Source organism: Centruroides vittatus, unplaced genomic scaffold, assembly GCF_030686945.1.
Source record: "Centruroides vittatus isolate TY-2023 unplaced genomic scaffold, ASM3068694v2 scaffold_712, whole genome shotgun sequence".
Lineage (NCBI taxonomy): Eukaryota > Metazoa > Arthropoda > Arachnida > Scorpiones > Buthidae > Centruroides > Centruroides vittatus.
This window is the reverse complement of record NW_027122715.1, coordinates 1,718,958-1,744,942: the sequence shown is the minus strand read 5'-3', so window position 1 is coordinate 1,744,942 and position 25,985 is coordinate 1,718,958. Positions and strand designations below refer to the sequence as shown.

Below are 25,985 nucleotides of genomic sequence, written 5' to 3'. Positions count from 1 at the left end.
GTCAGTCGGATTGAGATAAACCAGGAGCAAAAGAAAAATAAATTGACGCCGCAAACTCCTCACGAATTAAACACAACTTCTGTGGCTAGAGAATTTACCGAAATTGCCTGACTTGTCGAAAACTTTCGGCATCTTCTCATCTGACAGTTAAGAAATTGTTTCTTTTAACTTATCCCGAGATAAAAAAAAAGAAGAGAGAGAGAGAGAGAGAGAAAGAAGAGGAAAAACAGCTTAAAAAAACATTAATTTTCGCTGCGATGAAACAAGTATATATTTTTAAGAAGTGTGCATTTTTCTTATTAAGTGTCATAATATTTAATAGGGAGTGATATCACTTGTGTTTTTTTTTCTTATCTAGGAAAAATACAGTAAATTTTTAAAACTTTCTTTTCACCAATGTTTTAATTAGAAGCACACCTGCACTGTAAAGCGGTTTTTAGTTACCAGGTGTTAATTTTATATAACTGCTGACAGCTGTTACTATAAGGTTAGTTTATGACCAGATGGGATACGGCTTCATAACAGTGTGAAATATAAAAAAGTTTTTTTGTTTCAACGCTTATAAACTATTAGCATTATTATATATATTTTTTAATTTTTATAACTAGAAACGTTCTAGAAAAAAATAATATATTCGTTTATCTTTCTGTAGCTAGCTGTAAATTGAATGCAAACGTTACCTTGTCGAGTGTTAATATTTCTTTGTTAGTGACGAAAGAGCGTGTTTGGGTTTAATCTGTATAACGTGAACTGTATTGGAAAATGTGAGAAATTTCTGCTGTGTTGATAAACCTGACCACAGGTGTGAAATTTCAGATTATGCAATAATAGATTGAATTTCGTGCATCTCGCTTCGGTTAGGAGGGTGTTGGATTTATCTTTACCAAAAGAAATAGTCTCTGCACATATATATATATATATATAGATTGAAACATTCAAGTTATATATTTAAACATATGTTTGAGTAAAAATTTTCTTTGAAATCTTTCAAAAATAAGTGTTTTTAAGCATAGAAAACATAGGCACTCTCGTATCAACTTTATTTTTTTTCTCATTTTTAAATCGTTAGCTAATAACAATTAAACGATTAGGAAATGAAGTGTTAAGTAGTAGTAGTATATATAAAAGTGATTTCCATTATTAAGATAGTATTTGCACTCTAGTTATGGATACGATCAAAACATGCGAAGATAGTCATCATTTTCTGTTGAAAAACTATGTACTTTGATTGTACCGGACCGAACAATAAACAGTCCCTTGCTGATAACAGTAAAAGTCGTTAGCTGAGAATAAAGACATGAATTTTTATTCACGACCAAGCTTCTTTCTTATCAGCATAGACAGAACACACCGGGGAACATAAACTTGTTCACTTGGTTAACATGTGACAGAAGAAGACACTTCGGGACACTTTTCTCGCGCTATGTCATATCTAAAAGCTATTTTTATGGAATTGGAAGGCGGCTGAAGAATTTTTAAAAGTAATATCCCAAACTTATCCAGCTTCCTGACAAAATTTTTGTAATTAACTCCTCTGAAATTTATTCTTATATCCTCCTCCTCCATCTAATCTACTTTCTGCAATATCATTTATAGTAAATTCTAGGCTAAGTATGAATTATAATCTTAATTAAATTGCTCTGTTGATCTTACTCGAGTTTAAAATATAAATTTTTGTTAACTTACAAATCAATGTTCCACCCGATTTTAATATCCTAGTCTTATAGGCAGGCTGCGATATTGCTAGACACGTGCGGAAGCCGAAAAGGTGTTTCGGTGTGCTTCTTGTATGGTAGAAACTGGCGGGCCTCGTGCCCTACTTGCAGTTGCCGCGCACATCTAAACCCGGTTAGCATGGAGGGAGTAAAGAGGTGCACGTGACGAATGATGAAGATAGATGACTCAAGTCGACTTGATGGACGGTTTCTATGGAAACCGGTGATGTTAAAAGTCTATGGTCAAGCCTTCGGTTGATTACAAAGGGATTGCTTTAGTCTCCTCCCCGAGGTCATATCACAGTTGAAACCCATCAAAGAATTTTCCTCAAACTGATTGCGTGTCGAGATAATGAGTTATTTATAAATCTTTGCTCTTCTTACGCAATTTTCTTGCGTAATATTTTTTAAAGTTGATATATTTCATTGATCCGCTACACACAAACAACAAACAAAGCATACGGTCAATCCCCAAAAAAGAAAACAAAAAAAAAATCCCATTTGAAACGCGAAATTCCAGAAAGAAACACATTCCTTAATGACATTAAAGATTGGTTAATGTAATCGATAAAGTTCTTAAAAGATAAGAATAGATCAGCACGTTCGTGTGTAACTCATCAAGCAACAGAAAGTGCCAGGTGGCCACCGAAAACGTGTCACGTTAATCTAAACAACCGATATTTATTGAAAAGCGCTTTATTTATGCAGAAATCTTTATTGGAAACATGGACAAACCGTGTTTTGACATTTTGTCACGGAAGCTTGATATTTTGTAACTTTATTGTCTCATTAATCTTTGAATACTCCGTCAAAGACATAAATGACTTTTGCTGAATATTTTATTTCTAACTAAAGAATATTTTATATTTATAAAATTCCAAATTAATTAATAACTTTATTATATTTCTATTAAGTTAAAAGTAATTTTTCTTCTTTCGATTTGACTAGAATTTGATAATTCGGTCGTATTTCCAGATGGCGAAATTGTATTTTAGTGAAAAAAAAAAAAAATCTTTCGTTTCGAATAGAAAAGTATTGTATGTTTACAATAGACTCGAGTCTTCGCTAGAGCTTTTTGTCGAAACTACAATGGCCCTGTTTAGTTCACAATTGAAAATTATATCAACGTAGAGAAATACACTTTCGGAATGGATCTGTCCTCTCCTCCACGTTTCATCTCATTTATAAATCAATGTAATTTGTTTTCGATTTACTAAAATGTATGAAATTTCCAGCAAGAAATCACTATAATCTGTTATACGTGTATTTCTATGTATCACTCGGTTAGATAAAAAAAAAAAGAAAGAAGTAATTGGTTGAATGCTCAGCAACATTAAACATTGTAGTTATTACGTGGAAATTGGTTCAACTAGAAGAACGGGAGATCGGCTAATTACACTTGTTCGACCGTCTCCAAAATTGTTGGAAGCTGTTATACGAGTAGTGTTATATGGGCCGTAATCACAGAACTTATTTTTCCCATGTTATCGAGTGCGAACATTCCTGAAACAACGGAATTAACAGGAACTCTTACACCCGCAGCGTTCGAGATTAGAGATCTGTCAATGGAGTGTTCCTCTCATCGACTGAAGTGACATCCTACTTCAAGGACTTGTCGTCATCTAATCTGAAGGACTCTGATGAAGGGCTTTTGGAATGTCGATGGTCTCCGCTATTAGAATGATAATGATGCCAGAGTTGTATCAAAATGTATCGAGAAATAGAAAATTATCTACCAATACTTTTAGAGTTTCTTAGTTATTGTTCGAGTTAGGAAACTAGAGGCATTTTTATGTCGTAAACTATCAGTAAATATCCTTAAAATATATTTACAGTAAGATTTTATCGTTCTATAGAATCTTATCTGTAAGAATGAGAAAGGCAAATGTCTTTGACAAAATTCTTAACAAGCTAAATTTGTTAAAAAGCTTATCTCGAACGGCACCCCCTGAAAACTATCAAAAATCATTGTTAAACTGCCAACATCTGCTCAATCAGCATGACAAAATGAGAATATGAGGTCTGTACCGTTTTCCGGTTTGTTCTTTGTCGTTTAAGCTCTATAACAAACAGAAGGACGTTAGAAAGGTTATAAGTCAAACGTACTCGAAATATACTTTTCTTCTCTTTGTTCGTCTAACAATTTAACTTACAATATGCTGTTACACATTTCTATTGTGGACTGGTTGACGTAAAACGTGTGTGATGGATGGATGTTAAGTCGATTTGCGCGTTATAAAACAAACGAAGAACGTTTTTAAACAGATAAATAGAATTATCTATTGAATTATTAATTAATAATTATAGTATTTAATGTGTTATGATGAAGCAATCCACGTTAAAGAATCGGCTTGAGAAAGGTTAGAAAAAACTTGTAAAAATTTCTTTTGACTTATTAATTTTCCTTACACTTTTCACTATTTATAGTTGTAAAGCTATTTAAATGAGTTTTAAAAAGTTTGAATCCAGCAAAATTAATCCTCAAAACTGTTTTGTTAAATTGATTTTACTGAATGGAGAAAGAGATGAAGAGAAAGGAGATGACTATAAAGATGAGGAATAATTAATTTTTTCATTCTATTCTTCCTTTCAAGTCTCTCACACCATTACTCATTTAGTATCAATCATTCCAGCCAATTGAATTTTATCGTTTATCTTTACAGTCGAAGTTAAATCACCAGATTTACGACCAGCTTAACACCTTCCAACTCGTCTGCCAAGTTGAATTAAGATAAAAGTTTTAATCTGAAAAATGAAAAGAGGGAAAGACCAGTTCACAAAAGTGCAGAAGAGCTGGCTTTAAAGAGAAACAGCAAATTACCTGCAAAATTAGCTGTCAACTTTGCTGTCATACGGTTTGTCCAATAAAACTCTACGCATTTTAATCAAGACAGTGTGAAGAGATCGGGTAGCATTAAAATAATCACTGTGGAAAGAAGGCTTTACTCTTTAAATGGGCCCAATGTTGTGACAAGGGATAGACTCCACAATCCTTATAGGTTCCCTATTATATACCCCTGGGCTCAGATGGTATTTAATATGCTAATTAGATAAGGTTTCTACGCCGATATTTATTAAGAACAGATTTAATTTTTATTTAGTCCCTCAAAAACTTCTTTCATCTCCTCCTCCTCCTCCTTCTCCTCCTCCTGAAAAATTGCTCTTGATTGAAAAGACAACTTACTTAGCGGTAATTAAAAAAAATAGAAATTAAGATAATTAATGGGCGTTATTATATTTAAATAATGACTCATAATTTTATTGACGTATAAACAATAAAATCTTACTATTTATGGGCATTAGGAGATTTCTTTTGCGTGCACAATTGCACTTCTTTTTTTTAGTTTTTGCTCTTTTCTACTTCCTGTTTTTTCATTACCTTAAGTGGTTTCCAAATTAATTTAAATTTTTTCTGAATTAACTTAGTGAACCTTCAATAAAAGAATTGAAGAATAAAGTTTTAAAAAATCGTTAGATGAATTTATTTATTTTCACTACGAATTTTCTTCGAGAATCGAAGATTTTTCTAACATAATTATATCTATTACACTCGAGCAGATACATTTTCTGCTATTTGGCTCCATAATTTGGATAATTGTAACAATTGTTCCAACTTATTCCGTTTGATTTTCAGGATATGCATACAATTGATTTTGCTTTTAATAAAATTTTATATGTAATTTAATTATACAATCACTATTAAAAAAATAATAATAATTTTCTACCCGATTTCCTATCTATCTAATATAAACGTGTGCTTAATTTTAAATTTCCGACCTTAAATTGCTCAAGTAAAAAAAAACTGTTTGTACAACTTTTTTAATCAAGAAAGCAATTAAAACAATAAAACTGATTACTTTTTTTTTAATTAGAAAGCTCATTATCTCTGTACTTATAGTTTGTTTTACGAGTCTTCGCGGTAGGATTTTTCCCTCAAATCTTGAGGGGAAAATGACATTCTCTTGCACACAGTAAGAAGGACACAGTATCTGTTAGTAACTTCTAGTTATGCAGTAACAAACACCCAAAAAAAGTTGACAAACGTCTTTCCTCCTGCCACGCCGCAGAATATCAAGTTAGGCAGGGCCTAGACGTTCTGCCACCCAATGTTATTCAACGTATGCGACAGGGATCGAATTCGTATGCATGCAGCACCGTTTCTCGTTTTAATAGCTCTGTATAGGAAATCCTCACTTAATAACGAATATTTTAAATTGTAAAATAGACATTCTTTTTAACTTATTTTATTTTATTTTTTATCCCTTTCCAAAAATCGTTTTTAAGACAGGATTTTCACATCAGATAGCAGGAATCGTCATCCGGATGACACTGAACTGCAGACAATGGAATGAAAATTGATGAAGGATATTAACAATTTTTCTGTTATTCTGATTGAATCTCAACATTCATCCATTTAACTTTTTGGATTAATTCGCTTTAATAATTTACTAAAAAAAAAGGGAAAAAGGGAAAAACTCTAGAAACTTTTGTCATTTTAGAGCAAGAAATCCGAGCTTCGAGATGACGGCTTTGACCCCAAACTGTTTATCATTTCTACCCTATAATGACCTTTGACGTTCGACCTCTATTCTTAAGGGAAACAGAGCCAAAGACTGGGGTAGGAAAAAAAAAATGGCATCACGAGTCAAGTAAACCAAAAGTTTTTAAAGATAAATTATCACCTAGACGACTAGTGAAAAGTACACTCACCTCCAAGCGAAAAAAAGAAAAAAATTACGTAACGTTCTAAATTTAGAGAGTACCTAAATACTATAAATCAGGAAAAATGTACGATAAAGGTTTATATACGGCGCCTTTTTTAGTTGTCAGTAGAATATTATAAGAGGCGATCACGTGATAATTATCGATAGAATCGATAGAGCAATTGCTCTAAATTCTTGCTGTTTGTCCCATTCAGAAATTGTCCGATAGGAGAACAGATGGACGATTCATATCAATTCTAATCTTTTGTAACACGAACAATCTACCGTATTTATTCAGTCGATCAATAAATTGATATTGATTACAGAAATGTAGTTAAACGTCTGCTTCACCCAGTCTTGTAACAATTTTTGAATATATATAGCGTTAATTACAAATAAAATTTGTATTATTCTAATTAAATTCTTAGTAAATATAATCGGAATTCGATTTATTTCACGAGTTGTTCCAACCTTTAGAAGCATTCGATTTTATAAAAAGCTAAAAGAACTATTGCGAGTGTAAATTTATTAACTTATATTAATGGGTTTTTCAATTTAAGTCCAGAATAGTTTTTTTTTTTCTAGACTAAATTGAGTTTTGTTGGTTGGTATAAGAAATAAATTTAGCTAGTTAGTTCTATATATGTGCCAGTAATTTTTTAAGGGGTGGGTAGCTGTGTCAAACTGACCATGGCCTAGACGTATGACAAATGGGAACGGTGCCATAAATCGATAAAATAACGATTCCCGATACCTTTTTTTTCATTTTCTTTTTCAGAAACGTCCCTTTCAATATCAATAAGCATGCACACTATCCATAAAAGCTATTTTCCATATTCTCTCTATATATATATATATCTTGCAAAGTGATAACTTTTTAGTTTGAATTTTATAAAGCTTTTAATTTAGTTCGAAATATGATTTAAAAATTTAATTTTACCTTTGTTATTTATTAGTATATGGTAATAGAGAAGCCATTGAATCTCATTATCGGTCATTGTCACTGTTGTAAATGTATTTATTCATTCGTTTTGTATCTCTTCGACACCTAAATTATCTGTGAAATTTCTAGATGCAGAGATTGATTAGCTTCTAGGAAGCGATGCGTTTCATTAATCCCCATCAATACGATACTTATCAATCTTTCTTGGTTGGTTCGCAATGTGATACACATTGCATGAGTCAAACATTAGTCCAGCTTGGACAATAACACCGGTTGAAAATTCATTGACAAAGAAGCTTATCATCTTACATCCTTTCGAAAGAAAAGAAAAGAAAAGGAAAAAAAACTCTTTTAAAAAGTAATTAAACAATTTTATTTTTAACGGTTTTAATAAGTGAATGTATCGTTAACTTTAGTGTGATTTTTATCATATTATCCTATCTTTTTTTTCACCCTTTCCTCCCTTAAGTTACAGAATTTAGATAACGCGCATAGCCGAACGAAAAACAATTTTATCGAAGAAGAAAAAAGTAATTGAATTAAAAATTTCCTGAAGTTGAAAGTTTTTAATCAGAAAAAATTTACTTTCAAAAAAAAAAAAATCGGTTTCTACTTATTAAAATTGTCAAGATAATAATGATTACAATAATCATTTTAAATTTAATTTTATGAATTATTCCACACAAAACAGAAAAATGAATCCTTAGTAACTCGTTATTTTTCTTCTGACAAAAAAAAGAGGCAATTTTCTGATGGAAAATTATTAATCACTAAATTAGAATGCTAATTTCTTCTCATTCATAAAAATCTATCAAGTATTACTTCTTATCTTGTTCAAATAATCCGTAAATTTACGCTAATTTCAATATAAAATATATTCAGTTCATAGGCGAAATGTATTTAAAATATATATATATATATATTTCACATATAAGCGTGTTGGTATTGTATAATTTAATACGAGATCAACATGCAACAGGTTATAATTGGATACGTAGATTTAAAGTGATGTTCTTCGTAAATTGGATAAACAACTTTTCATTATTTTATAATTAATTTGTTTTTAAAAAATTATAACATATTCTTGTATTATATAAGCTGATATTCATTAAATTTTCATACTATACGTTTTAATATTATATGCTTAACCATATTACAATACATTTTATATATTGATCAGTGTTCAGTGTGTATCTCTTATTATATTACGCGTGTTTCTATTGATGTATTATGTATTGAAGATAGATCAGAACATTAAGAAATATATTTTGCATTAAAAACTAAGGAAAATTTTACGATAACCTGTAGTGAAGTAGATCGATCCTATTCTAGTAATTCAATATTGTCTATTTGCATTTTAGATAGAGCACGTTGAGAATTTTGTGAGACAATAGCGAGTGCACGATATATAATATGTAAATAACTAGTTATTTATTATTATTCTTATAGATTCATATAAGTATATGAATCTGTACGAATGAAATAAATATTGTTGATATATTAATAAAGAACTATATATGCAGTACTACATAACTTTATAATTAAATTGGTCACTAATGAATTTTACTAATTCGCTTCTTATCCACTTAAAGCTATTATTATTTGCTAACATTCTATAGTTAAATATACATAAATCTATTTTAAAAGCTATTCTTGAATAGCGTAGAAATCCACTCAGTCGTTTTATTCTGATTATCTTTTTTTTTCATTCCAGATACTAGCCATTTTTCTTTTTTTTTCAATCACTCAAGCACTACTTTGACAATATTTCTTTGTCTATTTTTTTTTTGTTTCCTTCTCCCTTCATCTACGGGTTTTCCTCTCTCATTTTCACCTCCCCATCGCCGTTTCCCTAGAGTCATCTCGGTTCTCTTCCATTCTTCACTATTAGACATCGCGTCTAGGCTAATATATAATTAATCGAGAAACAAAAATTAAGCAGGGAAAAGAGGAAAAAAAAACATATAATAGATATAAATAATCGTGATGATTCCCAGATATCAATTACCCAGTTAACGACTGGAGAAATGGCATTTTCGGAAATAACCATTAGTCTCGAGTCAAATCGTACCATTCGATCTATCAGTTAAAAAAAAAAAAAGTCCAAATTTGTAACCGGTCACGAGCCGCTCCCGTGACCACGATAAGCGTGACTATTTTGGTACACGTGTATCGCGGCTGAAACGTGACTCAGCGGTGTGTCCACAAACACCGAATCAGACCTTTAAGTCTACAGTGTACAGTATATCCGAATCCTGTTTGGACAGCCGGTGTGGTCCTATCCAATCCCTAAATTCCCGCCTCCAACAGTCCCCTAGGGGACTGTTTGGGGTTCTTAGGGGAATATCGTACATCTTTTGTCACAAAACTGTCCGATGATGTGAGAGAGAGGAATGGAAAACACATAGGAATTGTTTACTTTACTACTCAAAAGATAGAAGCGGGACGGTGAGAAATGAAAGCAGTCACGACACTTCCAATTCGTGTAAGGAATTTATCTCCTGCAACAAATTACTCTGTAATGACGTTTCGATACGAATGAATAATGATGTTTTGAGTAACCTCGCTGAAGAATGGCTCCGAAAACCGTAACAACCAATAGTTATGATTACGTTCTGGTATGATTCCAATTAGAGAATGGCTCTACTACGATATATCTTCTTGATAGCTATAGTTATGATATTCAAGAATTTCTGTCACGATTTCCCGATGAAGACATTAAATTTACCGATAAAATAATTAAGAAAAAGTCTAGAAAATTTTTGCTATGCTGTTTTTGCATCCATTCAACTTTTTCCAGCCTTTAGAAACCAGTTTAATAAACAAAAAAAGAGAAAAGAATTCCGATTTTTATCTGTATTTTTACAATGAATGACTCATCCGGCTAACTAAGAATTTATCTTTTTTTTCTTTTCTTTTCTTTTCTTTTGTTGAACGGAAGTTAGGAAAATATACTGTGTGTGTGTATTTAAATATACATGCGTGTATGTATGTATGTATATTTAAAACTCGCCACACTTTCGAATCTATATTTTTATTTTCTTTCTCCCGATACTCCTCAATTTTATAAACTTAATCTAGAACAAATCAAAAAATAAATATAAAACCTATTTCAATTGAAGGTTTTTGGAAAGCGTAATTCTCACGAAGTGGGGAAGATATGTCGTTGCTATAGTAACAGCACTGGCAGGATTTCAGGAGTATGAACGGGAGAAGATTTGGTTGGATGCGAATTACAGGAGGACAGCTTAAGTCCCATGATGAGTCGCTCAAGACGGAAGGAAAATAATTGAAAACACAGCGCCAAATTATTTTCTTTTTCCTACTTCCAACCCCCCCAAACTTCGACTCAGTCGATTGAAAGTTTATTTGCATTCGCAGTTCTCTGATTGGAATAATGTTCCGCCGCTTGATTTTTGATTTAGATAAGTTTTGTATCAACTTTCCGATCAAAGTTTTATCTAAATAGAAGTTTGTAATAATTTTTCTTCCGTTTTCAATTCGAGAAAATATAGTTATTTTGTTTAATTCCAGTCAATCACAACGTATCGTGATTCATCTAACGAGGCAGCTCTAATAAATAGATCTATGATAGATCTTCCCTTGTAACTTTGCTAATGAATCATTCATTAGTAAGTACTATGTCCATAAGGATGGATTATTAGACAGGCAGAGATCACGAACCTTCAAAAATAATAATTAGGCCCTAAAGGGTATCATGCATATCTTGTTATTAGTTATGGAAAATAATATATATGTATTTTTTTTTCTGCCTTTGAAATTTTTTGAAATGAAAAGGAAAGATAATTTATACTTTTCTTTTGTTTCAGGTATTTTCTTATCAAACATCATGGATCCTGAGGCAGTGGCTCACGTCGATCTCAGTCCATATTGGGATGTAGATAGTAGAGACTATGATAACTGCGAATGTCCCGGGCCGCCACCGCCGCCGCAGTTTGTCATTCCCCCTCCTCCCCCTCCTCCATCTCTTCAGCTATGCAGAGGTGGAGACGATTCCGATGTTCAGTACTGTCATCTGGAACCGGTCGGTTCTGGTTATACTCAAGCACTTTTCCATCCCTACCAGTTATAGCCGTCTGTTCATCAGTCTTCGTCGTGGCTCTCTTAGTTGCATCCTTCATCTTCTGGAAGTAAGTATGGCCATTAGCCCTTTTGCTTTAGCTATTTTTATTAAACTTTGTTCAAACTGTTTCGATCTTAAAACATATTTTGCGATTTTTGATTTTCAATGATGTGAACTAATACAAAAACTCATTAAGTAGCCAAAATAATTTAATAAATACATTATTTCGAGTAATATTTTTTTCCCCTTCCAATAATAATTTATAAGTTCGGTGAGTTGCTGTAGAAAAAAATATCGATTTATCGATTACTTTTATCAAATATCTCTAAGCAATAAGCTTACCGAAACCATCAATTTTCTGCAAAATTTAATTCTAACCTAGAGAAAAAAAAAGAACCTTAAATTAAAGCCATGACGTTTTAGAGCCATTAGAGCAATTCGGACGCCATCTTGTTTATTGTCCATTAGTGGGCCGGTGTTTTTTACGAGTTGGCCGCTCGTTTCGGACAATTGATGTCGGCTTAGGTGCATAATTTGTCTAAGATTGTCTTTAAATTGTTCCCAGATGAATTGCTGCAAATTAGCAAAAGTCCCTTTCCTCTCTTTTCCTTTCTTTTTTTATTCCTGCTAGTTCTCGGAAGTTGTAAACATTCCAAGACTCCACTTCCATCCCTACTCTTACTCATTCCCACGGTTCTTCGACCTTTATTGTAGTATAGCCTTTCCTGGTCAGTCGGCACACAATCTAGCCCTCTGAAAATCAAACCGAATCTAAAATATAAAGCGATCTAAATTAAAAATGTCCGAAAGGCATTGTAAACTTTCGCACAAGCCCTAGCCACACACGGGTTTAATCCCTAATAAGCATAAAAACGCATTTACAGTACGGATTACTCAGAGGCATTGTACAGGACTCCATTAGCAAGTACAATCTGGCCAAGCAGAGATCACAAATCCAAAGACTAGATTTATATCGAACATCTCTCTCCAACGAAAAAAAAAACTTCACAGGGAAGAGATTAAGGCTGTCAAAATAATCTGGTCCTGGCGGAGAGTATAAATTCGTCGCCATTGTCTTCGCACGCGTCGCACGCCTCCCGGTGACAATGGCTACGCGATCGATGGAGTCACGTGGTTGCAAGGTGGCCGCTTTGATTTATCGGGAGTCCAATTAAAACATCGGTTGCCTTAGAGCCGAGCTCTAGTTTTAATGAAGCCAATGTGGGTTTGCCTTGTAACTTCCTCAGATTAACTACAGAAAAGGGGTTACTGAAACTCGGAATCGATTAAATAGCCGGCTGCGTATATGAATGAAGAGTGGAAAGGTATCGCTGCTAGAAGGTTAATTACATTGAGAAGTACAGTTTAGAGATGAATTGATAAAGGATCCCTGTCTGATTCCGGAACTACAGATGCTGTCTGTCTAGCGTGCCACGCGAGATTGACATCGGGGCCGTCTTTGATTCCGTTCTCAGATGCTGCAGGGGGAATTGTGTTGAGATGATATAACTCTTCTAATAGGGAACTTATCTCTCGTGTCTTGTTTTATCTGATTCACTTTCCTTTTTTTAAGGTTAATAAAATTAAAAAAAGATCAATGCCAAAATTTCTAACAGAATCCCGGTTTCTTATAGTGATTTATTCATTCGTTATATAGTTTCCGTTCTTGCAAGATAGGAGAAGAAATAAAATATGAAGTGGAATTAAGAAGCGATATTTTATAGTTTGATAGAGGATAGATCTTTATTCCTAAGGATAATTATGGTGGATCCTGGAAAGCAGAACTCGGACCACCCACGTTCTTGTTTTTCACTGCAATCGGTGGATGTCGTTAAGTTTCCCCCAACACACATTGAACTCGTTTTCCTGCTTTTATTTTTGTCTTCCGTGCTCGAAAATGGGATGTTTGGATTTAGTAGCACTTTACTGGGAAATATGGGATGGTTAAAATATAAACAATTGCAAAAACTTAGTAGGTTTTTTTGCAAATACATTCGCTACATCCGAGATTATATGGGATTATTTCCTGAAAATGCCGGTAGATTTATAACGGTATAAAAATCTAAATCGTTTGGATAGATTGTATATTATTACCAGAGTTTAAAGTTTCATTTATTTAGAAATGCTTAATAATCCTATATCAACAGAAAATTCAAAGAAATTTCTGAAGACGAGATCGAATCGATTCTGAACATTAGAACAATCTAAGCTCTTCGTCTCTAAAGAAATACTTTTTTAGACGAGAAAATGGCAGCGAAACTTATAAAATTAGAAATTCTTAATAGAGTAAATATATTTTTTAACTGTTTAAAATTTTTCACGAGCTTATATTGTGTCCATATGCACCGTATAAGATAGAAAACGAAGAAAAGAATGGCAGTGGCTGTTTCCAGAGGGAAAACTGTCTCCACATGATTATTAGTAGAGATGAAGGTCGACTGGTTAGACTCTTACCTTACTCTCAATAAGATGGATTTGATTGCAGTAGCCCCTTAATCTACATCATTTCTTTTACCCCGCACCCGGTCATTCAGGAACTATCATTGCTTTTTAGTACCGGATATTCCTGCCTCGAGCGTATTTTAAGAACACGATATATTCTACACGAGGAAAAATCAATGGATTTCGTTAAAAAGTTATCGATAGAAAACGGAGAAGAGTGAGGAAAATAACAAGTTCAACGTACACTGGTGGGATTTTTTTTTCTTTTTTTAACCGCTAAAATTTTAATAAAATGGCAGATACTCGAAGCCAGGTTATTAAAGGATAAAATAGTTCTGTAGCCCCCCGAGAATCAGACATGCTGTACCAATTTTCGCATTGTAACTGAATCGAAACATAAAATCGATTAGGATCATTAAAATATTCTAGTCCATTAGACGAAAATTCGTGTCACGAATCACCATTATATTCATTCCACTTTATATGTATATATATATTTTGAAACGAAGAACGTAAAACCAAAAGCGAGACGACTGGATTCGTAACAGTTCTCTTTATTTTCAACAGGAGGGAGGGTGCAACAAACACATTCCTAATGGAGTTAAAGTGGTCATAAATCCGTGCTTCGAGTACATTAGAATTAAAAGGGGGGATATAAAGTGTCTGGTTTGGTTGGTGCATAAGAAATACGTCTTCATTTACTTGTAGATGCAGGTAGTAGTAGCTTACAAATTATTAGAACATGAGCAGGTGTCTAAGAATAAAACTATAGGCCTCCCTAATTGAAATTCACCTGGTATAAAACTGTGTTAAGCAATCGTTTATATTATACACGCTAATATTTAAGAGTTAAAAAAGAAAAAAAACACTTGTGTTTTGCTGTCTTTTTTTTCAATCTTTATAATTGTATGCGCATATTTTAGTTTAAAAAAGTATTTTTCTGTGAGAAGTGATGAAGTCCATCCTTCGCAGGTTTGAAACAGGCACTTAATTATAACTTTGCTTAATTGTTAATGTCGTTCGATTACTTAATTAAGTATGTGTAATTTTAAGCAAATTATCGTGTATGTCGTCGTTTCTTTTTTTTCCTTTAAAAATCTTGACTCAATGGAATGGTTTGTTTTATATCGATAAAAAAAGAGAATGTAATTCGATATTGTGATTGGTTTATGTTTTCAAATGTGAGTCGACAGCGGCAAAAGTAGCGTATGATTGATAAGTTTGTTCACATAGGTTTTGCTACATATCCAAGGCTACGTTAACCTTGATTTGTTGACTCATGTGAAGTGATAGGTGTTGACTCACGATTTACATAGATCAGATCTAATCGTGATTTAATCTTTGATACCTACGCAAGTTATTAAACTCAACGTTTCGACTGAATTTCGATTTTTATTTCATTATTTTATGCGAATTTCTGATTACATTTTTTAATATCTTATCGCAGGGGAATGATTCATCATTAGTCATACGATCATTTTAAAATCGTGCAATTGTTTTGTTCCACCCATTGTTCTAATTAAACAGAATATTGTAGCTACTGTTTAGCTATAACTTACAGATAGTAACTAATATATAACGCGATGAAGACAGTAACAAAGACTAATAGACGTTGATTAAATGCCAAGAATATCATGATTGCTCGTCATTAACCATAACGACATTTACTAATAATTGACTTTAATTTTCTTTAACGGCTATTTTAAATGTAAATTAACTAGCATTTAATAAATTCCAACTGTTTTTCATACTAAAAATTGTCTTGATATACCGGTATTATAGAAATTCTTATAATAAACATCTGTGCTACTATTTTAGACGTATTCGACAATTGAAAATATCCGAATGAAAGAGATAGCCCGAAGGAATTAATAATATTGGCATTATTGTAGTCACAGTAATAGAATGTCACTTATTTTGGATGCTTCTATGTTACTTAAACTAGAGTTACTTTACGGATTTTCGGTTTCATATCTCAGCCTGTGTTCAGGCAGGCTCTTCGTACGTTACGTTACGTCTGGCCACAGCGTAATTTTGTATTAAGGTATAGCTTTAAAATAATTAAATGAAGGTATATTTTTAATTTTATTAAAATAGACTTTAAGATTTTATGGAATTTCTGTAAAAAAAAGAAAGCAAATGTAATTCTATAGACATTCTAAGTCGTAGGCTATACTAAATCAAAAGCAAACATTATGAGATAGTGGAGGCAAAAAGTTCTTTATTGAATACAAATATTATTCTTTACAACACATGCACAGAAGACACAAATTGAAAAACGTGTGCTTACGTAAAAAATTCCAAGAGAAATTAATCTGGAATAGCCTATGTTGTCTTTAGATGATTGCTTGAAGAAATATAAATAAGTAAAGACAAGTCAACTTGGATTTTCTTCATCCAATCACTGTTCAGATAGTTATATTTTCATAATTCTTATTTTACGTCTCAGAGAATCGTAAATATTCGTAGTTTTATTTTATTGCATCATCTTTCAAGGTTATTAAGTTTATTTATGGTTCATCCTATATAAATACTTTATACGACATAATAAGTTATTCTAATCCTAGCAGGGATATAGGGAGTAAATAGGTTCGTTTTCCAATATTTATCTGTGATGGACAGACTATGGCGTTTGATTTAGTAAATCCTGTTTATCCAATTAAACAGAGCGAATCGAAATCCGAAATTGTTATTGCATTAATATTGAAATGCCTATATTAATTACCAGCAAGTCGAACGTCAAACCGATAGACTTGGAGTTGTCTGTAAATCGCTTTAACAGTTTATCTCTCTGCGACTGCTGCTAATTAATGAATGTCGCCCGAGGTAGAAGATATTCCAGATAGGAGGATACTTTCCATTCCGTATTGTTGATGTCTTTAATTGTCCTGGTAATTAGGCATATCCATAAAGGCTCTGCTCTATCCTTTTGTCTGAGTCCGAAAGTGAGGTTTGCCGTCCTTAAGTTAATATGTATTTTTTTTTTTTTTTTTTTTTTTGGCGAGAGGATAAAAGGACGTTGACTGCTAAACGTGGGTGTGCGAGAACATCGCTTTTGCTGACTTTTTTGCATTTTAAAACGTTTCAAAAGTCGAAGAGCGTAGAATATATTATTAGAAGAATTCGATCGATCTTCTAGAAGTTAATTTTCTGTTGACCCGAACTGTATTGTTTGACAATACATTCAGGATATTCTCAACGTCGGGGAGTCACCATCCGAAGGCGGCAAGATGCCCCAAGGCAGAGGCCGGCTTAAACTTGGCAGATCGAGACGGAGCGATTGCTTTGACCTTGGTTGCCGTCTCATTTTCTCAGCCAAAGCGCCGGATGATCCTCCTCCGTCTTGTAGAAAGTACCTTTTTGAACAGTCTCTTCTATCGCTTCCGTTTTTCCATTCGGACGACGTGAAGGCAATGTAACCGTGTACCGTACTTGTATCTTCGCTTCCGATGCTTATTAAAGGAGAGAATCCTGTTTGTTCCGGCGTAAGCAGTCCAACAACAACTAGAGAAATACACCTGCCTCATGCAGATCTAGACCTTGTTAGGCTCAGCTTAGACGTGCAATCGGCCATGAATATTCGATCGGACAAGGAGAGAACCTCTCGGAAGGATTTGCTCCCCTACAGTGACCTCGGGTTAAACTAAGCGTTGTCTGTATAGTAAGGGCGAGGTCGCGTCGAGGTCCCCCCTGGCATCGCCCCATCGTCAGGCATTTCGTTGAATATTCTGAAAGACGTTGCATGTTTTGTTCCGAGTTGTCTGCCTTTTTTATTTTATAAGTACACTTTTTCTTTTGTTCTTCTTAAACAAAGGATTCGGAAGGATAAATACACTTTGTAGATAAGAAATATTTATGTTAAAATTTCAATACATAGGATAGATTCTTTTCTTGTTCATTTTATGTAATAAGAATGTTTATTGCTCGATATCTTTTCTTAGGTTAATTGCGTACGTTCACATGTTTCAGAAGAGAGTAAAAGTTTATCAATATAGAGTAAACAAATGTAAATCTAAATAAAATCATTCCTGTGTAAGTTTACTAAATTTGTAGATAAAAAAAATGGTTTTATATACTAGAGTGCTATGCTTTCTAACGTTAAGTAATAGATCTACATTTGATAAACGTCGTTCTTTTAAGAATATTGCACATTTAAAAGAATAAATAATGTAGATTTATATGCTCTTGGAATAATCATAAACAACGAAAAATCAAAGATGTTTATATTTACATAGCAAGTTAAGTAAAATCTACTTACCTCCTAACGTTCAGAATTAACTTTCTTCTTCTGCTTTAAACAGTTTATCATATATTAAATGTCATATTGCTTTGAATAAGATCTATCCTCACTTATAGAAATGAAGTAAAGAATCAATCTGCGGTTATTATCTGTATTAAACTCTATAGAACCGTTCTCCTTTCGTAAATTTTTATCCGGAGCAAAGAAATTACTCTTAGGAGTAATATAGGAGAGGAGATGGTAATTTCGCAGTATGTGTTAGCAAACTTCGGAGACTTGGCTAACACATATAGTGAAATTACCATCTTCCCTCCTGGATTGTTTGCCTGAGGATAACCTTTGACTTAACCAGCATCGAGCATCCGGTTGTTAAAAGAAAGCCGCTCTCTTCAAAGTCTGATGCTTCAATTCATGCTGCGATGCACCTCGAGACACGGCAAATGTCATCGCATGGACAATAACGAAATTTTTAATATAAAATGATCTATTTATGAAAAATACCTCTTCTAATATTTAAAGATGAAAAGATTTTCCTTTTTTTCTGAATCATACAATGAGGGAGAGTTATTTCTTTAATTGCCTTCCGGCAATAGAGATTGTAGCTATTTTTTCCCCTTCCTATTCCCTGGAGGTGCTATCCAAGTTTTCTATTTTCATAAAGCCGTCGTTAGCTAAGAGGTGAATAGTTTTGAATGGATATAGAAAATAAAAAGTTTGAATAGATCTTTTGACTGGCTCGGAATGAGCATCTGTGTCTCTTCACCTTTTGGGCAACCTTTCATTAAAACCGTATACTCACAACACTGTTTTAATCCTATTTTAGATAAGCTAAGATTAAAGCGATTTATATGTGATGTCGGATGTTAATCTGTTCCTAACGTTTCCAAGATCTTCAAGAAGCAAATAGCAAGATTATGCGATTGGGGGAGGGGGCAACAATGGTTTCTTTACTGAAATCTTGATATGCTTGACAAAAACTGTTTGAAAACTTTTTCAGATTCAAGTTGTACAATTGGCTTCGCCGTGCCTCCAAGTCTTGGAGTGGCCACTTCCGTCGTGTGGGACGATGAAGTGGAAGCAGCTGCATCTGTCGCCCTCCTATCTCTCCCCAACGCCAAGATCTTAGCCAAACGGAGGATAGAGAAGTAGTTATATTGTTCTGGAATTGTGTACTTTGAAAACTGACCTTGAATTGTTGGAAATTGAAGTGGTATCGATATCTGAAGTTTTTGTCGTCTTTCTATTTACAACCGTTTTACTCTTTGTCAATTGACAAATCAAAAACTAAGTAAAGTTATTCACTTTTTTTTTTCTAATATATAAGGAATGAGGCATCGTGTTTCATCGTGCAGACCAAGTTTCTTTGGATATCGTCGCCTTTTTTTTACACTAAGAGGGAGATAACTTTTTCCCCCTTCACTTTAATCATTGCATTATATGAAATTTTAAAAGTTTTCTATCTTAGGTGTCACAACATATAATTTAATGATAACAGAATTTATGAAAATCAAATCAGAGATGCGTAAATCTTTCATTTTTAAAAGATGAATCAAGAAGAAAAACGGAACGTTAAATTTTTAACATGATAAATTTTCACGGCGAAACTTTATTTATTAATTAAAAGTCGTGCTTCATTTGCAAAAATGTCATCAAGAATTTCTAGTTAACGATGGAAAAATTAAGTGGAAGGAAGAAAGGAAAAAAAAAAATAATAATATATTTAATGGTCACACTACGTTGCTCCGACGATTTTCTATCCAAAATTGAATCGGAAGCTTTAATAGATTCGAGATGCTTGTTAGTAGGAAGCTGCTTAATGTTACTTTATTCTATTTTCTGTTTTAGTTCAGTATCTTTAATATAAGCATTTTACTACAAAACAAAAACATTTAAGAACATAATTACGCTTTACCTCACTCGGTTTTTCGGTTTTATTTGCTTTATACTTGTTTACATTTCTTCCCACGCTTTTATTGTGCCTCGGGGTGATGTTTGTATCATTTCGAAAAACCGCGATGGTGTGTAGCACTCCTATGGTATCTAAACAAAGTCAAGTTTATATAATCTAAAGTTTTTTCAATTTTTTTAAATTAGAAAAGTAAAGATAACCCGTGTTTAATAGACATTAGCTTTAATATTACAGTACTTTTAAAATGATCCGTAGAAGAAAGTAATTAAGGATTTTCTTATTCGTTAATTTCTAACTTTATTAATTAATACTATTTTATAAAAAGTTAGAGATGTCATTCATCTGTATCTCATTATAAAGTATCCAGATGGGTCGTTGTGTTTCTTCTAACAGATTGTCAGATTGAACATAAGATGTCATATCTCATTATTATTATCAGCATTTTCTATTTACTGGGCTTGATTTTTATACTAGAAGCAGTAGACACGTTCAGCTGTTGTTTCAGCATTACACCTCTAGTCCGAAGCCAAACAATTACCGATTATGATTCGATGAAGATAGCATTATATGAGCGTATATATATGTATAGTAAACACGACGTGTTCGAAGTTTATTCTCGCTAAAAGCGTATTTTGTTAATCCCCAATCGGATTAATTATCCTTTCTGTCCGTCCACGTGCAACTTCTACCAATCCCACGTGTTTTAATGATTAAATTTTCTCAATTCCGTGTTTTGTTAGTCTCCGAGCCTCCATTAAATTTTCAAATCGAGTTAAAAAGTAAACATAGCTCGACTTTGTCTAATTTAGTTTTGCCTGTAAGCATCACTGACGATGCAAATGAGCTTAGTCCAATTTAACAAAATATCTTTTTTATTATTACTTTTTGTTATAAATAATAGGCTTATAACCTTTCAACAACTACATTGGATTAGCTTAGATGCATTGCATTGGATTCTGTTTATTTTCTAACATAAGCATGGTTTTTAATTATTAGTCTATTGTTATTATTGATTTTCCTTATATCACGAGTGTAATCATTTTAATTTATAAGGTATATTTTGCATAAAATCAATAAAATATTAGAATAAGCAACCCTTGTTTGATATTGTTAAGAAACTTCAAATATTTTGCTGGTTATGTTACAACTTTTTTTGATATTTTTCAAGTGTCTACTAGACTATTTTAGGTAGATTATTATGTTTTTTATTAAGTTCAAAATTGATTTTGATTTACGAAAATAACGAGAAGTTTCATCTCGGTGTTTTTGCATGTTTTTAAAGGGTTTATATTCTCTTAAGGCATACCTATTTCAACAAATTTCTAGAAAGCAGAACTGACAATCTTTCCAGTACTCGTCATTTCCTTTCATCATCTCTAACACTCCGGCAGAATCGATGGTACTTGCAAAGAGGATTTCAACTTTTGTAGGCCCAACCGCATCTCTTCTATGTCGTCTTTCCTATTCATTCCTAGGGCCAATCCTGCCAGAAGCGATCAGTTATATCCCGGAGACCCGAGACGGCTTTGCATCCGATTTGAGAATGCGAAAGAAGGGGGACGGAAAAAAAAACGAAATTCCTCAACTCCATTACGATAAACCGTAGATTCTTCGCCCCTCTTCGTGTCAACTCAACCCTCCCTTCTCGCGTTGTCTAAGCAGTTATCCTGATATATGTGGCGTTTCCGTGGCAACAGATCTACGTTTGTCGGTGTAATGAAGTTGTAGAAGCACGGCCATCGAGGTTTCAGGTATTCAACCCTCGGGGACCATCGAAAATATTGCCTACTCCCTTTCATTTACTATAGTTTTGTGAGTAAGCGAAAATTTTTTACAACTTCTTCGGGTCAAATGTTTCCCCCCCTCTCTCTCTTCATTTCCATCTCTATTGTTTTTATTAGTCGTGGGGGGAAACTGTCGAGTTCGGAAGTTTTTTCCCTGTTATCTCCTCATCTAGATGCTGTAGTAATGAATATTCGGCACGTGTGCCTTCTGGCTCTTCTTCTCCATGTAGCCATAAAAAATAGTTAGGATAATGGAAGAAAGTAGGGACAAGTGGCTATTTTCGAACTGCACAGATACATATTTTGTTAGGGAGGTGGTTGGTGCACCCGAGGCTATCGTCTCTTCGGATATAAGAAATGCGGATGATCAGGTTAGGTGCATTGACCGATGGCATTCGATTCTTTTTCTATAAAGTACTACTTTATTACAGATTTTTTTTAAAGAAAAAAAAGAATTTAATAACGTTAATTTTTCAAATTAAACTTATTGATTTAAAACGAAAAAAATAAACAGATTTTTTCTTGTTTTTTTAATCGCGTATAGTCGTTTGTTTTCTATTCTTACCATTCATAATACAAGATCCAGAAAGGGGGGATGGGAATAAATGTATTTCTAATAGCAAAGTACACCAATATGCATTGCCGTAACGTAAAGTTAAAGCAGATAAATTTAATATAAATGTAGATACGAATGGTTTTATTCTATTTGTATTTTTCGAATCAAATGGGATTGAAGACGACATTCTGTTATTTGCGAAAGTCAGCTTGTATTCTTTGGCCGAGTATTGTATAAATTCAATATATATATAATATAATATTTCTTTTTTTAATTTCTACGTGTATGGCACTTACGTTACGTCGAAATAAGTGCAAACGACTTACAGAAATGAAAGATTTTTTTTTTCTCTTAGGTTTGGAAGTGTGTTTCTCGTCTTTTAGTAACTTGTTTTCAGTAGGATGAAAGCTCTTTATTGTGCAAAAGTGGCTTACCTTCGGCTAAAAGCAGAAGAAATTCACAACTAGTTCACATTAAATTTTTCACTTTTTGAAATTACAAAAAAAAAATTCCTCGCTATTGATCGAAAGTTTTCTCAAAATGGCTTTTCTAACTCCATAAATTACAAATTGCTTCTACGTAAGATGAATCACAATTAATACTATAAGCACATGTCTGTGATACAATATACGATTTCTATAATGGAAACGGAAGTAAGAATAAGCATATATTTCCGCTAATCATAATTTCTCAAATTAATTATCATTAAAAAAACTATACTTTCCCAATCAATCATCATTAAAGTAATTAGCCTATATCTCCAATCAACAATCTTCGTTAACATTTTTTTTTGTTTTATTACTTAGTTCAATTATATTGCATAAGACAGCATATGCTAAAGGAATTTTTTCCTCACTTCTTCCACCTCTTTACGTTATTACATTTATTATTTATTACATTATTTAAAACAAGCGCGTATTCAGTGCGAGTGTATTTCTATTTAATATTCTCAACACGTTATTTGATTATTTTTTAAAATTATTTTCGGTCGAATTTAAATGTACACACACTGAAAAAGTATTAAAAAAAAATCTAATACACTTATCCACATGATTTCTATTTACACGAGGAAGTGTTTAAAACGAAATAAAAATGTTTAAAATAGATCTAACTTCCCGGATAAATGCATGGGAATGTTTCTTGTATTTAAAATTTTTTTGAGAAGAAAATTGAATTGGGCATTACTCAAAACATTTACAGTGCAAATTAGTTTTATTTTTTCTCTTCTTCTTCTTCTTCTTCCTTCCGAGTAAAAAGTGTTTCGACTTTCAAATCTCTCTCTCTCGTACTGCTGCAGCACCTGTTTTCGATCAAAGAGATTCTAGAAATTTAGTCGAAAGTAAATAATTAACTTATCGAATCTTCTTGTACTTAATCCCATATGAAAATTTCATTGTATTTGATGGAAATATTTTAAAAATTATTATTAATTAATGTGGCATATAAGAGGAGAAACAAAAGTTGTCAATGCGCATTTCAGATGTCCGAGGAATTTAAGAAATGTCATGAAAACACGACACTTCATTAACCGTAAGTTTGACTAGATGCCATCTGGTTGTGTCAGATGGAGTGACAGACCAGTTTAATTTCGAGAATTTTGCCACCCTTGCTTTCTTCATAACTAAAGACAAAATTTGGGCCCCGGTGCTAAACGATAATTTATGACAATGTGTCATGTTTCCAGGCTAATTAGTCATTGACAGTTTAATTAAGGACCCCATCTTTCGATATACTTTATCTACTTAATAATTAAAACTTTTAAAAATTAATCTGATATTTTCTCTTCTTATTATTACTGTCGTTTTTATTTTGTTTTGTAAGAAAGTAGTGAATAAAAAAAAAATATATATATATATATATAGAGAGAGAGAGCGCGTATGTGTCTTCGGAGTCTTAAAGATGCTTGGAAGAAGGGGAGAAGCTAGAAGTCGCACAATAGTTTATGAGGCGAACGTAAATCGAAAAGCAGCCAAGGAAAATGAGGCTTACGGGTCCTAGCTGGAAATGACGTCATTAAAGGAGCTATACGGGTAGCGACTATCCCGAAAGAGAAAAAGTTTTGCCAGTTAGGCGTCCATCATTACGTAATGGGCTCTCGGTCTGCATACATTGACGCCAGATGCCCCGCTCTGAATTTCATAAGGGTGCTATAATCGCTGTTGAATGGCTCTCCATCCCACTCTTCCCAGCTGCATTCTGCGCAACGCTTTAATATATGCATCAGTATGTTTTTACCAAACTTTAAAATATTATGTAAATAAATTCAACAGGTTGGAAAAATCATTTAACTTAAACCTATCTACAGGTGATTTCCTACCTGAGATGGATTTTTGGCCTTCTAAATGGTTTCGACTAAAAGCCGTTTCCACAAACTTTCATCCGAGGAAAACTTTAATATTGTGTGCCACACAAAATGATATTTTCGCTTGCTTTATTACCATAGATGACTTTATAACGTGCCTTTTTTTTTTCTTCTATGCTTACAAATGCGTTACGCCTTTGTAAATTTTTAATTGGCTTCATTAATTGTTATGGCCGAAATTTACATGTAATGTGTAAATCTCCTCCCAATAAAGATTAGGCAATATTAAACCTTTAGATGCTGCAACTTTATAATATTTAGGTTAAGTTTCTGAGATTGACACCTAACTAATTATCATTCATCTTTTTTTTCTCTTGCTTTTCTCCGAAGGAACTGGCTTAGCTTCATTAAGCTACCTTTCCACTTCTCTCTCTCTCCAAATTTTTTCACGCCCATTTCCATTTTTACCCCTAAACTATTTTTGAGGGCGGAGTTTAGGGACGTTATAATGAATAGAACATAAATCATTCGATAAGGAAGGGGGAAGACGACCGAAAGTAACTATAATTGGAGACAAGTGCTAGTTGGACCGGTACAAGACACCGGTTCTTTTTCATATTTTTCGTACTATAACCCGACTCCTTCGTCTCTCCCTCTGTAGGGGAATATACGAAAATGCCTTCTGCGACACTCGCCTAAAGGCGTTGATCATTAATACAACTTGACGAAGGACGAACATAATGAGGTGTACATCACGACCCATTAAAACTCGCAAAGTTTTAATGCGTTCCCTCGTTTGTCTCCCGTTCTCTAAGGAATAAGATGCTTCCGGCAAACTCCACTCTCCCGGAATAACGCAGCACTCGCAACTACATACGCCCTTAACGTGCAAATCGAATTCCATGCCATAAAAATTGCACCAAACTATAAATATATTCCGAAGAATATTATTATTTCAGCCCTTTATTACGTAACAACTCCATAAAAATCAAAATTATTATTATTTATTTCATTTGCAATTATCTTCATAAGCATTAAAAATTTCGCTTTTACTACATCTTCTTACAAATAAGACAATTGAATTTTTACTTGACTACACAAGCAAATCAATTATTATTCATTATCATAAATGTGAAAATTTCGGTTTATTATAATATTAATATAGTGAAAATCACGTATCACGTTTATAACTCAACCGCAATGTATATATATAGAAAGTTTAATAATATACGAATTTCACAATCTAGAAAATTGCATAAATTTGCATACGTAACATTAAGATTCATAGAATCTTAACGAGATCTTTT

The 25,985-nt window shown here is 33.1% G+C and overlaps 1 protein-coding gene across 1 annotated transcript in view; it reads left to right on the top strand.

Annotated features, from left to right (window-relative positions):
• The window catches only part of LOC136989611 (uncharacterized), a 51,305-nt gene that overhangs the window by 8,512 nt on the left and 16,808 nt on the right, over positions 1 to 25,985 (top strand). The window contains 2 exon segments of the mRNA XM_067287829.1: positions 11,192 to 11,428; positions 11,431 to 11,512. Of these exon segments, the coding sequence (XP_067143930.1) occupies positions 11,212 to 11,428; positions 11,431 to 11,512 (299 nt within the window). The 5' untranslated portion in view covers positions 11,192 to 11,211.